The 18,306-nt window shown below is 34.3% G+C and overlaps 1 protein-coding gene across 2 annotated transcripts in view; it reads right to left on the reverse strand.

Annotated features, from left to right (window-relative positions):
* Window positions 1-18,306, reverse strand: part of SLIT2 (slit guidance ligand 2) — a 366,489-nt gene that overhangs the window by 102,109 nt on the left and 246,074 nt on the right. For both annotated transcript variants that reach the window (XM_046656964.1, XM_046656963.1), the window contains exon 9: window positions 17,431-17,569. In XM_046656964.1, the coding sequence (XP_046512920.1) occupies window positions 17,431-17,569 (139 nt within the window). The remainder of the gene's footprint in view (window positions 1-17,430; window positions 17,570-18,306) is intronic.

Raw genomic sequence — 18,306 nt, forward strand, 5'->3', positions numbered from 1 at the left:
CTTCTCTATAAAGTTTAAAATTCATTTATCATTTTAAAGTCTCGGAACCTAAAATACTTATAATAATCACTAACTGTTCTAATAGCATTCAAATATATTTTATTTTGATAATCTAATCTACATGCTTAATCTACAATTAATTTCATTGATAAGTATTCCTATTAAAGCAAACAAAACATATATAAAAAATGAGGCCATGTTTTTTAGAAAATACATGCTCAAAAAGTTATAAAACATGAAGAATTCATGATGACAGTGTTAAGTTTTATATGTAAAAATAATAATTTAAACATAATATAGCGAGCAGTGCTGCACCTATCGTTTGTTCATTATTGCAATGTACCATGACTTAATTTTCACGTTGCAAACAATTTCATTTACAACACATGCAACAGAAAGCTGAACAATGACATGTACAATGGATTTGCTTGCTTTTCTTTATTTATCTATTTACTTCCAACCTTGTTCCAAAAAAGTATTTGAAACAGAGCTTATATGGTTATTTACATTGGCTTGACAGCTAATTGGTTTCTATGGCACTGTCTCAGTAGTCCATTAAGGCAAAATATAATTGCCTCCTTCATTCAAAGAGACAGATTCTCATGCAGGAAAATATTCTACCACTGACAGATGTCAAACAATAAAGTTTAAAATGTTTCAAAATGTCTGTTTTCTCATCTTTAGTGGACAAACTAATAGACTAATGTGTACTTACTGTAAACTTTTAGGTCTCTAGGATAAAGGGTTTTTATTTTTCATCATGAGAATTTTATAATATATTTGACAAACTAAAAAAAACGCACATCTCAAATAGTGTCCTTCCTCCTACAAAAAAGAGGGGAAAATATTTAAACTAGATTATTAAAAATAAGGAAGAAAAATATTACAGTTATCAGGTGAAAGTTCAAAAAAGAAGCAAATGAAATGTACATTTTCTATCTTTGTTATCCTCTAATCTTCTACTTTAATAGCACAGAATGTGCTGAATTTTATAGAGTGCAAATTTAAATCTATTGTTCCATGAAAAATCTAATTAAAAACATTCCAGGGTTACAAAAACAGATAGTGTAATGGTTAGGATATATTTGCATGCTGTGGATAAAATCCACCATAGTTAAGAGCCTTCCAAATGTTAATCTTTCAAAGAAAGAAAATTTAATATTTTGAATTTCAAAATAAAAATAGATTTAGAAAACTGAGTAAGTAAGGAAGGGAGAAAATTCTATAAACCACATACTATAAAGAAGACTTTTTCATAAAAAGAACCTTTTTTTCCACAGCATGTATGTGAACAATTCCAAAACATTTCATCACTACATATACAGGCATACCTCAGAGATCCTGCAGGTTCGATTCCAGACCACTGCAACAAAGTGAACATCTCAACAAACTGGGTAACACGAATGTTTTGGTTTCCCAGTGCATAAAGAATTTATGTTTACACTATACTGTACTTTACTAAGTATGAAATAGCATATGTCTAAGAAAACAATGCACATACCTTAATTTAAAAATACTTTATTGCTAAAAAGTGCAAATGCTGTTGGAAAAATGGCACCAATAACTTTCTCAACGCAGTCTTACAACAAACCTTTAATTTGTCAAAAACACCATTATCTGTGAAGCGCAATAAACTGAAGTGCAATAAACAAGGTATGCCCATGTGTATATATAATTGACAGAGTGACAGAAGAACTATGGTCTGAAACCAGAAATATTATTAAGGAAGAATGCAAAAAGACAATGCCTGAAGTAAAAAGACAGGAAAAATTGAGATGGATGGCATAAGAAACACTAAAAATCGTTAAGAACAGGTGAGAAGCAAAAGCAAAAGGTGACAAAAGTAGGGTTAGAATCCTGCACACAATTTTTCAGAGACTGTCATGTAGAGATACAGAGAATCACTATGATGGCCAACGTAAAGAGACAGAAGAAAACAACAAAGAAGGAAGAACAAGAGGCCTCTTCCAGAAGATTCAAGAAATCAAAGGGAAATTTAAACCTAGATGATTTAATGCTGAACAACCAACAGGGAAGCATACTATGTGATCAAAAGTTAAAGGGAAGATGGAAACAGGTACTGAAGATCTATACAGAAGAGACAAAAGGATAACAGAAGCCTTGGAGGAAGATTCCTATGAGGGAGAAGCCATAATTCTAGAAAGTGAAGTGAAAGCTGCCCTGAAAGTACTGGGAAGAAATAAGTCACCAGGGATAGATGGGATCTCAGTTTTAAGCCACAGAGACAGAATCTGTCAAAATCCTAAGAATATGGCAGCAAATACGGAAAACAAAACAATGGCCTACACACTGGAAACACTCAATATATATCCCAGTCCCCAAGAAAGGAGATGTCAAGGAGTGCAGTAACTACAGGACTATTGCTCTAATTTCCCATGCAAGTAAAGTGATGTTCAAGATGCTGCAACAAAGGCTTTTATCCTATACGGAGCAAGAAGTGCCTGATGTCCAAGCTGGATTTTGAAAAGGGAAGGGTACATGAAATTGGAATTGCGATTATTCCTTAGCTCTTGGAGTGCTCCAAAGAATTTCAGAAGAAGGTTAGTCTATGGTTTACAAACTACAGTAAAGCCTTTGACTGCACGGATCATGAAAAGCTATGGGATGCACTGAAAGAAATGGGCACGTCTCAGCACTTGATTGTCCTGATGCGTAACCTGTATTATGGACAAGAAGCCACTGTCAGGACAGAATATGGGAAGACAGAATGGGTTCCTATAAGTAAACATGTCAGATAAGGATGCATGTTATCTCTCTACTTATTTAATCTGTACACAGAACACATGAAAAACTGGGCTAGACTCAGATGAAGGAGGAGTGAAAATTGGTGGAAGAAGTATCAACAATCTAAGACATGAAGGTAACACCATCTAACTGGCAGAAGGCAGCAATGACTTGAAATGACTTCTGATGAAAGTAAAAGAAGAAAGTGTCAAAGCAGGACTGCAATTGAACATCAAGAAGACAAAGATGATGACTACAGAAGATCTACACAACTCAAATGTAGACAATGAAGATACTGAAATTTTAAAGATTTGGTTTACCTTGGTTCAGACATCAATTTAAATGGAGACTGCAGCCAAGAAATCAAGACAAGACTGAGACTTGGAAGGGCAGCAATAAAAGAAGTAGGAAAGATCATCAACCATAAGGAAGTGTTATTAGAGATCAAGGCCAGGATTATCCACACGTTGTATTCCCAATTACTATATAAGGGTGTGAAAGCTGGACAGCGAAGAAAGCTGACAGGAAAAAAATTGATTCATTTGAAATATGATGTTGGAGGAGAGCTCTAAAAATACCCTGGACTTCCAGAAAGATGAACAAGTGGGTCCTTAGAGTAAATCAAGCTTGAACTGTGGCAAGAGGCAAAAATAATAAAACTGAGGCTCTCCTAATTTGGGCACATCACGAGAAGGGAGCACTGTTCCTAAATGACAATAATGCTGGGAAAAGTAGAAGGCAGCAGGAAAAGAGGAAGACCAAGTATGAGATGGACTGACTCCATAAAGGAAGCCATAGATATAAGCCTACAGGAGCTGGGTAGGACACTGTAGACATCACTCATTCACAGGGCCGCCAGGAATTGACTTGATGGCATGTAACGACAAATATGTATATTTGTATACATATAAATATAAAATCTCCAAGCCATTTGCTGTTGCCACTTCATCAAAAGCAGAAGGAAATTTTAGCTAGTTCAATGAGATAAGAAAATGGAGACAGTTTTCTAATTGCTCCAATCAGAAAATTCAAAAGTATGTTTAGCCAATAAAGACCTCTCCTCCCCATTCTCATGCATTTTTTTCTCTTGCTCTCTAATTACTGCTTTTTAAAAAATCACACGTCTTTACACTTTTAGCGTTCTGAAAGAATGAACTGCGGCCAATATATGTCACTTTCTGGTGTGTATTTCAAAGATTACAGAAAATGGAATATTATCAATAAATCTTTCTGCTTTAACACAGTAGAACCTTAGAACATGGAAATGATATGCAAGTACCACTGGGCTCTGTGGCATATAAAATACTCTCTATGGTTACCATTGAGAAGATCTTGCCTCAGGAGAGCATACAACCCAGTGTAATTCGACAATTTAACAACTCCAACTAGTTCTGAAGACATCTATAAGATATTAGCCAGCATTCGTCTATTTTAAATGACACTTTCAGCTCACAAGCATTCAATTCTCATACACTACTCTCAATATTTTTCAAATTAAGTTATTTTGACAAACTATACAAAATAACATCAACATGCCAAAGCTGAAATAGCTCTCCCTAAGAGCTATTTATGTTTTGTATATGTGTATACATAAAGATCAAAATGTGTAGTTTTGTGATTAAAAGTACGAGCTCTATATAGACTTCCATTAAATTCTAGATCTGCCACTGATTAGCTCTGCCAACCCTGTGAAAGTTAGTTTGCTTCTCTGTGTCTCAGTTTCTCTTTCTGAAAAATGAGAAAGATAAAACTTACTATAAATGTTTTGGTAAAAGTTATGAGATGTAAAGAAAATATATGGTATGTTTTTTCTAGCACAAAAATGCTGAAGGAATAAAAATATGGGGATATATGTGTATATATGTAATAACACATAATATATAGCATTACATAATAAAATGTCTACAGCATATTAGTCACACAAACACAAACAGATTATATAAAGGAATAAATTTGATACATGATCTGATGTCCAGTGTGAAATAAATATATATGGTTCCAAAATATTTTTAAATGAATTAGCAGTACAGAGTTGCAGATAACTCAGTAACTGTGTGTTAAACACATACACACATACATCATTCACATGAAGGCTGAAAAACATATGTATGGTTGCAATTTCCGTGATCAACATGATTAAAACATAGCATCTTCTCAAATTGGGAAACTGTCTCAGAAACTCAAAAAAGTTTTTACAACACCAGTAAAGTATAAGTTTGGATCGCTTGTATCTGTAACATACAGCCCAGATGCTGATTATACACGGCAATAAAACTGACAGCTCTTTGCATTCTCCCCATCTGCTTTTAACGTAAATGGCAAAAACAGCTGCCAGAGAATAGAACATAGATTTAATGGAGGAAGGAGGGTTTGTGGAATGACTCTAGCTTCTGAATCTTGGATTGTTTAGTGTAGCCAGTGTCTCCTCATCATAGGTAACATCAGTCCAGAATTTGACAGGATGGTAGCAGCAATATTCCTTTGATGTTAGTGATTCTCTTGCCTATTACATAATAACTCTAAAGTAAGTACTTTATATTTCCAGAATGTTACTTCTAACTTTAGCAGTGAATGCATGCCAGTGAAATCCTTCCTATGTCCCCACATAAAATGACCCAAGATATTTTAGACTAGGATATTATTTCTTTTATGTAATTGCAGTCTCCAGAACTTTGTAAGTTTAATAAATATCTTCAGCAGCTGAGTGAATATTGGCCTCTAGAGGGATATACTTTGCATATAGCTAGCATTTTTGCATTAGGACTGTGTCCATAGTAATTAATTATCAGCCTTCCCTGCCTTAGGATGACTTCTTCCTGAAAACTGTCCATTTCCCTAATCTTATTTTGTTTCTTGTGATGTCATTCTACAGTACATTCCCTGAGTGTAAATTCAATTGATGTCTTCATAGTAGAAGTAGCTCTTTTTCCATTTGGTTTTACGCATTTAAAACAAAACAAAAATTGTGTGGGTGTGTGTGTTCCTATTGACTTCATATTTCAGTCAATGACCTTCTGAATCAGTGTTAAAAATTTCAAGCATGTATTCGTAGGGACACATATTCAAATGCAAAGATACACACAATCACATGGTTTAGATTTAGGGGGGAAAATGGGCTGAGGCACATGGCTCACCAATTTTAGGCGGCCAGAGTATAGATTTATAGTGTCAATAACAATAAGTTTTCATACATAATTTTCTTTGGCAACCCAAGAAAGAAAATCATTTAGAAGTTCTGCTGCTTTGTTTTTCATTAATAATTAAAACCTTTTGGACACTCACTATGAGTCAGGCACTGACCTAAGTTCCCTATTTGGTAATAATTTTAGTTTTAAAAACATTATGCAAATTATCTTTATACATTACTTGTTTAACAGTATTACTCAATGAGTAGATAGCTATTTGCATTCTTTCCTACCCCTGTACTGTGTTACTGTCCAAGCTATCTATTATTTTTTTCCTAAAGTTTAGATAACAGTGTGCTCTTAATAGAATTTCAATTATATAAATTTTCAACATCATCTTTCCAGTTGATTATATAACCATAAATCTATAACTTAATTCCTAAAAAACAAATGACAATTTTATTTGTCTGATAATGAATGATACTTTGACTATGCCCCAGCTGTCTTCATTTTTATGCTGAAGTCCATGTAGGTCTTATTTTACATCTGATGAGACTCCATTTTTTTTTCCTGTAGAACACTTTAGGGAAATACTACAATAGCACTAGGTCACTCCTTGGAATAACCTTCCATCTTTATCTGCTGCTAAGTTGGCCTTCATCGTGCCTTATAGAGACTGATGCTCTCACATTCTCAGTGGGCTCCTTTCCTCCAAACCACTCTCCACTCCACATTAGAGTGATTTTTCTAACTAACAAATCTAATCATGCTACCACCTTGCTCAAAATTTTTCCTGGTACCCTCTTGTCATCAGGCAGGTGACTCTTCAAGACTAGGCTTCTGCTTTTTTCTTCTAGCAATCAAAAACTCTTATAATTTCTCAAAGATACATTACCTCTCATTTTCTGGGACTGTGCATATGCTCTTTCCTCTGTCTAGAAAGTTCCAAATTTCTCTGCCTGCAAAACACATCCTCATATCTGAAGATGCCTTGATTCTCCCAGGCAAACCAAGGTATTCATCTCTGTGTTCCCTGTGCATATGTATTTATTACTTATCATCTACTTTTCAAAGTTTCTGTTTATGTAAAGCTTCAATTCTCTGCACTGTAAACATTTTGAAGGTTGGAACTGTGTCCCTCCATCTACAATGACAAATGCAGAGTAGGCACTCAAAAATTATTTGTTGACTATGTAGTATATGTAAAATAATAGTATTTTCCACATGTCCTTCTTCTGTTATAATAATATGCATCAGGCTCCTTGGACTTTTTAAAAGAAACCAGTTGGAATTTCTTACTTGCCTTACCACTTTAAGCTCCACTCCAGTCACCTTAATATTTCTTTTTTACCAATTTATTTATAATTTTACCATACTTAGTTTCACTTCTTAACTAATATTACAAAAGTTTGATTCAGTCTTCTATATTTTTCTTTTAAGAAAGCCATTATATCTTTCTGCTTAAATGATCATACAACTCAACAAGAAAAAAGCATATAAAGTATGTACGTACACATATAACATATATATTACATATACAAGTTTTCTGTGAAGTTAGGTACAAAGAAGACATAAGTAAGGAAACAGTAAATTGAAAAGGCAAACAAAAGAATGTGAGAAAATATTTGCAAACCATATATCTGATGAGTTAATATCCAAAATATACAAAGAACCAATACAACTCAAAGGCAGAAAAGCAAATAATCCAGTTAAAAAATAGGCAAAGGACCTGAATAGACATTTTTCCAAGAAGACATACAAATGGCCAACAAATACAGGAAAAGGTGCTCAACGTCACTAACCCTTCAGGGAAATGCAAATCAAAACCACAATGAGATATCACCTCACACCTGTTAGAATGGCTACTATCAAAAAGACAGGAGATAACTAGTGTTGGTGAGGGTATGGAGAAAAGGGAACACTTGAGCACTGTTGGTGGGAATGTAAATTGGTGCAGCCACTATGATAAATAATATAGTGGTTCCTTAAAAAATGAAAAATACCACTACCATATGATCCAGCAATCTCACTCCTGAGCATATATCTAAGGAAAGGAAATCAGTATCTTGAAGAGATGTTTGAAGCCCCATGTTCATTGCAGCTTTATTCACAAAAGCCAAGATATGGAAACAACTTAAATGTCCTTTGACAGATGAACCTGGAGGATATTATGCTAAGTGAAATAAGCCAGACAAAGACAAATACTGTACACTATTATTTGCACATGCAATCTAAAAGAAAAAAGCCAATTTCATAGAAATAGAAAATAGAATGGTGGTGGTTGCCAGGGGCAAGTGGGAGGGAGAAATGGATAGATGGGGATCAAATGGTACACACTTTCAGTTATAAGAAGAATAAATTCTGAGATCTAATGTACAGCATGATGACTGTAGTTAATAACACAGTATTGTATACTTGAAAGTTGCTGAGAGTAGACATTAAGCGTTCTCACTACACACACAAAAAGAATAAACTATGTGAGGTGATGGATGTGTTAATTATCTTGATCTTGACAATCATTCCACAATGTATATGTATATCAAATCATCACGTGATGCACTTTAAATATATACAATTGTATTGGTTAATTATTCCTCAATAAAATTGAAAAAAAAGAAATAAGTTGCGGGAAATAGGTACAAACAAATTTCTGATCATGAACACATACTCTTAACAAAAATGGGTTCTCTGCATGGAATGGATATACTTTTTAAGGATGATTATTCTACTATTTCATTCAATAGCAATTAAAGATTGTTCAAGATATGCATGTAAAATTGAGAATTCTGTCAAAATATAGATGAAAACACTCCAATGTTATTAGTGAACTCAATAATGGCCTGTGGAACTACAAGTACAGTTTAATCTATGAATTTATTTCAGATAATTTATCTCACACTATTTTGCTGTGAAATTGTCAAAGTTGCTGTAGAGATTACACTAAGCGTGGCTACTGATAACTAAAAATTAATGTGAGATGTTTGTTCTGATGGAACACAATAGAGATGTTTGTTTTCTATACCGAATAATGAATTTGTTCTCTGCAATTCTGTAGGAAGCTAAATTATTTTGTCTTTTTCTGAGCTCTTTACTTATGATGAAATCATGATATGAAAACATCCGAAAAAATAATCCAAAAACATGAGAAAATACAATTGCATGAAAAAACTTCTTTTACATCAAACAACTTTCTGACTACTTATCTCATAAAATAAAATATACCGTCAGAAAGGAATGATGCTATTTTGTTTTTCTAATCATAACTATGTTAGGACATAATCAGAGCTGAATTCTTGACTTATGTATATACTTTGATGATGCCTTTATTTTGATCCCAGGATTGTTTATTTAATGACATTTCCAGACAAAATTATATTTTTTGATCGAAGAAAAAACTAGTTCTTTTATGAGATTTGGGGAATACATACCTAATTTCTGCTATTGTAAGAATCTCAAAAGCAAACATGAGAACATATTTCTAATTCTCTACATTAGAGTAGAGATGTAGAGTCATAGCCCCCTATTTGAAACCAGGTTTATGTAAAAACTAACAAAATTATTTTCTACATTACAAAAAATTTAAAAGGTTTCTGCTAACCTTTAGAGACTATATAGTTTCCTAAATTCTGTTTCAGTAGGTCTGAAGTAAATTTCTTTATCATAAAAAGGTGTTAACTTTGACACAAGATGTTTTTAAAAATGTATTATGTCATATATATTTCTCCAAGACATCAAAGAGGAGTGTGTTATCATATTAGGTAGCCTGAAAAGCACAAAATTGTAAAATTATCAAATGCAAAGGTAAAAGCCATGCGACAGGCTAGCTAATTCTGTAGGCGTATCTGAAGTAACAAGAATGTCACGATTGTGGGAAACTGCAAAATGCTAACAAGTGCTCCAGCTGTTAACAAGTGCTCTAGTAAAACTACAAATATTAGTAGAATTGCTCACCTTTGCACTTTGATAACATTTTCTTAACTCTGCCTATTTTCTATTGCATATCATAACCCTTAAGTGGCATACATCGCTAAATTTTTAAATACTTTCCTAATGAAACAAATACTTTCATAAGAAAAACAATTTCACTTTGAAATTAGCATACTTTTTATTTAAGGCAAACTCAGATTATGGACTATTTATTTCTTTCATACCAAATTACATTAAAATGGTATCATTTGCTTTATTTAGATATTTTATTTACATTTATTTATGTTGTCTAAAAGTCAAGGTAATCTACAACATTCTATAAAAATTAGTTCAAATGTTGCATTTATTTTTAAAATTGATTTTCAAAGTTTGGCATAATTAAAAGAAAATCACCCAATTACATGGCATGATAGCTGTTCTATTAGCTGAGACATTGCTGAGTGAATGATAAATAATCAGAAAATCATGCTGGATTTCATGAGTACCTGTAACTGTCTTAATAACCTGGTGTAGAATGGACTACTTAAAAACATGTTGATTAAATCTAACTTACATATCCCTACCTATAGAAAGTCAGATGTCTTTGAAATAGGTGGATTCCAAATTTGGGAAGTTTTATTTAATAGAATTAAAGATTCAGAATTTTGGAAGAGGCAAATGCAGACATGGTATGCTAAAAGAGTTAAACATATACAGGAAGAGAATTTGTCTAAAAAGAAATGGAGGGAAAAGACGGATTTTTAAAGTAATATTCACTAACATAAATGCAGGTTGTAATCAGATATAGCATTCAGAATCATTCTTACTTTCACTTCTCTATAATTATGCATGCAAGTGACCCAGAGGAAACAAAAGGAGCAAAAGTACTTCCAAACCTCCTATCCACCCTCCATCACTGTGAATCACTTCGAAAGAGCCTTCTTTATTACTGGCAGTATAAGAGTAGTTGTCCAGTGAATTTACTCAACAAAATGAGCTTCCTTCCTATTTTACCTATTTGAATAACATGTCCAAAAAAACTATCACTTCTGAGACTTTGCAATCCATCTTAGAAAATATTGAAACAGTACTCAGAAGACCTGCCCTGAGAACCTTGCTACCATCCTTTCCCTTCCCATAATTTGAACCTTTCCGTGAGCTTCTCTCAGACAAATAAAAGAAAGAATTGCACAGCTTCCAGCTTTTGAGCCCTGAAAAAGGCAAACAAAAGGAAGGGTAGGAGGACATAGAACAAACAAGACACCCTAAATTGTTACAGCCTATGCTCTTACTAACCATTCTCCATGATTTATGGAATTTCTGTATAATGGTCTAAACAGAAAATCTATAACTAGATTGAAGAGAACTAAATGTCTACATTATAGCAATCCATCACATCATATTCAAAATTTTATACCTCAAAACATGAATTAAGAAATTAATTCTGAGGATCTGATATGGAGAGAATCAATTGGCTATTAATAACTTTGTTGCCGTGGGCCAGATCATGTATAACTTGCCACAGGCAATTCATTTGTATGAAAACAAGGTTTCAACCAGCAGAGTCCAAAGCAGGAATGTGCCAGGCAGATTCCAGGGGAGCAAGAGCTTCTTTCTTTTAGACCTAATTTTACCTTACATTACACATTCTATTTCGCCCCCCATCTTTATTAGTCCATATTCCTTTGTCACGTTTTCTTTTTTTCACTATGAAGAATGGAGGCCTAGAGGCCTTCAGATTTGTGTCCCAGACCCCCCCAAACCTGTCCCCAACATTATCCTTCTCCCCACTCACACTACACTAAGTGTCGAGGCCGAAACGGTGAAGAAAGTAGACATGGTCCTGCCCTCGTTAAGCTCGCAGTCTAATAGGATAGTTTGACATTAACCAAAATATCAAATTAAACTGGATAAGGTGTATGCAGACAAAATCCAGGGAGATATGAGAACATTTAACAGAGAATAGGAAAGATGACATTATAGCAGTTGTAGATATAAAGTACTATGAAAGAGCTCTCAGTTTTGCAAACACCTTGATAACTTAAGGCCTTGTCTTTCTCTATGTTCCTTAAAGGTCCTCTTTATATGTAAGTTTCTTAAAGTTTCTGTTGTTCTATTTTTCTAAATATCAGTCAGCTCTTTCTGCGATTTTTTTCAATTATCACTTCCATGATAATCCAACAAACACATGCCCTGTCTACCTTTCTTTTGCAGCTGGATCAAGGAAGGAATATGGACTTCAGAGCCAAACAAATCTAAGACCGAAGCCAGTTTAGCTACTTCATAACTGAAGATCTTTTGTTTGGCAAGATTTCTTAATTTTTTTGAGTTTAATTTTTATAAAACAGCAAAGTAAAACTGTCAGTCTTTGAGAGATTTGAGTTAAACGTCTCTAAGCTTCATTACAGGGGAAATATGATCTTAGAAAAATGTCTAAGACTTATTGTAGGAAGACTGAATTAATTAATATATTTAAAGAAGGAGAGTATCTATTAGATATTAGCTTGGTTGGCCTAGAACAGAGAAAAACGAGCTCTCAGACACATGGAGCCTGTGTGGGGAACAGGGGAATTTAACAAATGAATTTTCAGTATTTTAGCCCATTCCATTAAACAGTCTATTCATTAACTTTTCTCTTCTTGATTTTATGCTTTAAAAGGATCTTTTTTTCCTTCTACAGGGAGAGAATGGTCTGCTTCTCCAGGTTTTATTTTTTTAATCTTGTTTAATACAGGTCCATCCTTTCAGAAACAAAATCTGCTCTAAATGCTTACTTTTAAATAATCCATTCAATCAGTAAACATTTATCTCATATTTGTCAAATGCCCCACGTGCCAGGTACTAGAGTCATTGCTGGGTGTTCAGTGGTGATCAGAACAGAACCAGTTCCTGCCTTCATAGAGCTTCTACGTCAGAAGGGAAGACAGATGCTAAACAAACACACAAATATATAAATAAATATAAAACGTAATTATTAGGTGCAGTCAAAATCAGATCCTAGCCTACAAATGGAAGGACAGATCCTAGGCCAGGATAATATCATCAGGATAATGAGGCCTCTCATAGAAAGCATCAACCTTTATCTAGCATATGCCTCTGCATTAGCTTTCCTATTTCAATTAATTTCGATAACTACTCCCATTCAAAGATCAAAGAGAAGATCAAATGATACAATGTGGGTGTAGCATACAACACTGCACATAGTAGATAAATGTTAGTCTTTCTATTCCTCCTTCTCCAAATTATTCTAATTCAGACTTTAAAATAATATTCCCTTTCTATATCTTAACAAATAATTATTTGAGCAAACACCAGAAGTGCAAAATTATATTTGTAAGCAGAAAAAAGAAAAGAATGAGTCAAGTTTTTCCTTCTAGATTTATATGTAATTGATCACTCCTACAAATAGCACATACATGTTTTCTTTTTGTTAAAAATTATATCATGAAACAGTTGCAGGAATAAAGACATATCACACAGAAGGAAATCAACCTAACAGTATTGAATGAAATGTCTGATAACTTGCAGTAAAGAAATGCTAATGACAATTTCTGATAAAATCCAGATTAAAGAATTGTTTGAAAAATATGGAGGGAGTTTATAATTTCAGTACATCATGTATTAGAAAGCAAGAATCTATAAAAATAAAAAAAGATGATGTCATCCTTATCTCCACATTTTATGAATCTTACTGATGTTCTTTAATAAAAAAATAAAAGAGTAATAAAAGAAATTAGTTATTTAGCTAGTAAGATGCCATGAATGGCAATGGGGGTATTTTGTTGAGTTGAAGATCAATATAATTTATTACCAGATGCTCTACTCATAAATCTGATAATGTAATAATCAGAGAAGTAAAACTCACCTCAAGCGTCACATATGTTTTCATCGTTATTTATAAATTTAATTTATTGCAGCTTTACCAAATAGACTAGAACCTTCTCAACATAGGCAAAACCAATGGGACATATTATCTAGTATAACTTTTATGTTAATAAATCACACTATTATACAAAATCTATAGAGCATACAAAATAGAAGAAAAGCTCTTTTATAAAAAGTAAAATAAACTACAGGAGATAAACCATTTTAAATGTCTCATCTTACTTTGTCTTTTAGATCTACAACTTATTCTTCTCCTTTTGTCAACCACAACAGCGTTTCCTTCTCCTCTCTTATGATCAGGATTCAATGGATGCCCTCCTGTGTCCAGGACAGTCTTGCTCCCACATATATCTTATCTAACTCTAACATTCTCATCTCTCTCTAAACCCATTCTTTCTTTCTTTCTAATGACTGCAGGTTTCTGCATCTTAAAATAAATCCAAGTCTGTCCTTTATAGTGACAATTGTCTTTTTCAAAAAATCCTCTCTCAGCCAAACTTTTCAAACTGCTCCATATTTGCTCTCTCCAATAATCATCATGTACTCCCCTTCTTAACACTCTGAAAAGTATCACTCTATCCTGAATCCTCCATGGTCAAATTCCGAGACCTGTTCTCAGACCTCTGCTTGGTTCATCAGGCCGAGTATTCGACTCTGCAGATCATTTTTCCTAGAAGTTCCTTCCTCCCTTACGTATTATGGCCCTCTGCTGCTTTTATTTAGTTCTCTTGGTTTCTATTCTCTTGCTCTCCTTTTCAGGGGCCATTCGATGGCTTTAACTGTCAACTTTTTTTTTAAAATAATATTAATTACTCCAAAATCTTTGCCTCAAGTCCTTGTCTTGCTCCAAATTATTACAGTCTGCATTATTTTAGTACCTCTAAATATCTCATTGGTACTTCAGTTTTCACAAATCACCACCATCTTCCTTCCACGTTTTGGTCTTGCTTCTCAGCTTCTTATATACAATATTATAACCACCATCTCCCTATCCCTCATACTTGAAATTTTGGCATCATCCTTGGTTCGTTTTTCTCCATTATTCTCTCATCTCATCAAATGCCAAATCCCATTAATTCTGCTCCTATATTAGCTATCATATCTGCTTCTACATCATCATTCGTTTTGCTACTTACTAGCTCTTGCTCTCATGACATCTCCCCTCGATCAACATAATAGCCTCCTAAGAGGCCTCATGGATGGGATTCTCTCCTTTGGCCAAACCCCTGGCACATAGCTGTCAGATTAATTCTTCTTGAAGACTTAGATGAAAACTCCTGTGTTCAAATGTATTTCAAATAAAGACTCTGATCCTTATGCCATCAAAGCCCTTCATGAATTGGCTCCAAACTCCCTTTCCAATTTTATTTTCCTGAACTTCCTCAGGTATCAAACACCAGTCAAACCGAGTTCCTGTTCAGTAGTATCTTGTATTTCCATTCTTATTGCCTACACTCATGATGTTCATTAATTTTGAAAGCTCTTTTCTCATCTCTGCATTTCCATTCACTAGCTATCTCTCAAGGCCCACCTCATGTGTTACCTCCTAGATGAAAGCTTCAACAATCGAGGTATCATTTATTGAATAATTACTACATCTCAAGCACATAAAGCTCTACATGTGTTAATTATTTCATTTCAAACTGACAACAACCCTTAGTTTCCATAATGAGACAGTCCCATAGAGGATAAGTATCTTGCCCATGGTCTCACAGATAGTAAATAGTAGGTAGATCTGTGGTTCTAACTAAAGCTTGCTGTCTCTAGTTAACCACTGTAACTTGCCCTTCACTTTACACCCTCTGTAATAAATACTTTGAGCTTTATTTGTTCCTCTCTTATAACGTTTTCTACTTTGTACCTCTTTTCAGCTTTTAATTTTCATGCCAAATTTTCTAGTCACTTGACAGACAGTCTCTAGAGAATTCATCTGCCTCCACATAGAGTTTATGGAATAAATGCTTGTGCCTGGATAGATGACTATACTACTCCCCTATTTGAAAACTTACCACATCTTTCTGCTATTTAGTTCATCATATATGACATCTTCTGATGAAAATGAAAGTCTTTCAATAATTTGTGGCTTTAAAATTATGTGGAGATATCTTTTTGGGGGCATAATTTTACATGATGCCTCAACATACACCTAGTAATCTAATTCGGTTCAATTGTGCAATCTCTAAAAGATGATGCTTACTGCCACCTCTGCCCTTTGCTCCTGATGTTTCTCTCTTTTGCAATGTCACCTGTCTCTTCTCAAACCATATGTTCTTCTTCATTCAAGGTTCAGCTAAAAAATACTGACAAATGTCTTCTGTGGGCAAAGTAGTGTTCCACCAAATAAAAATTTGATGAGAATAATATTATTATGTACATACATTTATCCATGTCTGTGTCAAAGCTCTACAGATTCTAGACTCCCTAAAGAGGACCATGTCTTACACTGCAGAGCTCTAAGCACACTTTTTTTTTGGTGAGGAAGATTTGACTTGAGCTAACAACATCTGTTGTCAATCCTCCTGTTTTTTTTTTTTTTTTTTTTTGCTTAAGGAAGACAGGCCCTGAGCTAATATCTGAGCCAGTCTTCCTCTACTTTGTATGTGGGTCACTGCCACAGCATGGCTGATGAGTGAAGTAGGTCTGCACCTCGGATCCAAACCCGTGAACCTGGGCTGCCAAAGTGGAGCACGCAGAATTTTAACCACTAGGCCACGGGGCCGGCTCCCAAGCACTCTTTTAAGGATACATTTGATACTTGAAAATGTTAGTGGGTCTTGTGAATTAAGGTTATTCTCATATAAGTAAATTAGAGCAGTTAATTGGAAAAAAAAGTTTTTGAAAATAATAGTTTTGTACCTACTGTGTAGCCCTGTCACAAGAAATTGGTCCTATTTTATTATTTCAACCAAAAAATATCCAAAACTATTTACTTAATGAAAAATAAGAATTGGCCTCAAAAACAATAATATGATAGGCTGGGTGGTTAAGAGGTGCTTTCTTAGATAATGGATATTCAGGTAAAGATTCTCCCTAATGCTTACTTGCCAAGATGGTACTAGCAGTCCCTTTCACATCGTATGTGACCTTGTTTTATCCACATGACTTCTGCTTGGCAAGGACATAAAAATGCACACAGTGGCTGCGTACAAAATAAGTAGGAAATAGTCTGTCAAGAGAATTTAACTTTTGATGGAGGTAGTCAGTCATTGGCTCAAATTGGTTAAAATGTTCACTAATTTAAAAATATATTTTGACTTTGTAATATTATCTGTTTTTATACTTTGTGGTAGACCATACAACAGTTCAAACAAAAAGTGAAACTGCATTTTAAAATGTGAGCTCTTGAAGAGGGAGAACATCATCAAGTTAGATTGTTTCTGTGATTCATTCCTCCAGCTCCATCCTTCTTTTGTTTTCCCCAGCTCCAAGTTAGAAATGGACAAGAGCAGCTCTACAGACCCAAACAGTCAGACGAGGTATAACCACCCTTATTTTTCCTAACCAGCCCAATAACACCTTCTCCAGGGAAGAGAAAGTACTACTTATCCTTAAAATGCATTCCTTTTAATTCTACCTGTGCTAAAAAAAATCCTAGCCATTCAACAAGGTATTTAATTAGACCGAGTAAGGGTCAATACAATTCTGAAAGGGACATTTGTCTAAGCTAATCGACCAGATTTGCCTTTGATAAACTCAGAATCTCCTAAGGAAAGTCATGGTTAGGGTCCCTGGGAGGTGGAGGGGTAGGAGGGAATTTCAGGGCACATACATTTCCGTGATGGTCTCGGGCAGATTCGTGGGGATCTCAGTGAGACCTTTCCCACGACAGTCTACGATATTGTTGCTACAGGTACAAGCAGCTGGGCAGTGCAAAACGCTGCAAGAAGGAGCCATAAATGACTGGTGACCTGAAACAGAAACAAACAGCAATTATGTTCTTCCTCCTGAATTTCATCACTGTGAAACACGCATGCTTAGCTCAGAAATACATTGAACAGAATGTACAGAAATACATTAACAGAATAGTTAACAGAAATACATTTCTCTAAACATCTGATCATAAAATGATCCCACATTTCTAGAATATATTTTAGCAAGCATGCATTTGCACTTTTGGGTCAATACCCAGATGAAGTAAATGAGATTTTTAAAACTAATTATAAAAATAGTAATTTTTAAGATAATTGCGCAAAAGGCTAAATTCAGATTCAAAACTAGAATTTCATTCAAAACTATTCCGAGTTCCAAAAAAAGCAGCAATGTTAGACTAACCTATATTTCATTTCTAATAAGCTTAGACACAGCTTTGTCTTTATGGAACTTAAGTAGCTTAACCTACTTTACCACAAAAAAAGAAAGAACAGTAACTTTCCATCTTGGTAGACATAACTGTTGATTCTAAATAAGTAATCACGCACCAACAAATGTGGGGAAGAATCAGATTATGCTAAGTTTGGTGTCTTATTTTGATGGGGTCAAAATTACCACTTTCTCTAAAGTTATAATAATTTGCTTCATGTCATTCTGTAATTGTCAATCTATATTATTCTCTTTTGGCTTTTCATGGCTTAAAATTTTAGCCTAAGTAGTTACCTGCAGGTATATATTTTTATTACTCTGTATTTGGCAACAAAACTATTTTGAA

Source organism: Equus quagga, chromosome 3 (assembly GCF_021613505.1).
Source record: "Equus quagga isolate Etosha38 chromosome 3, UCLA_HA_Equagga_1.0, whole genome shotgun sequence".
NCBI classification, from domain to species: Eukaryota; Metazoa; Chordata; class Mammalia; order Perissodactyla; family Equidae; genus Equus; species Equus quagga.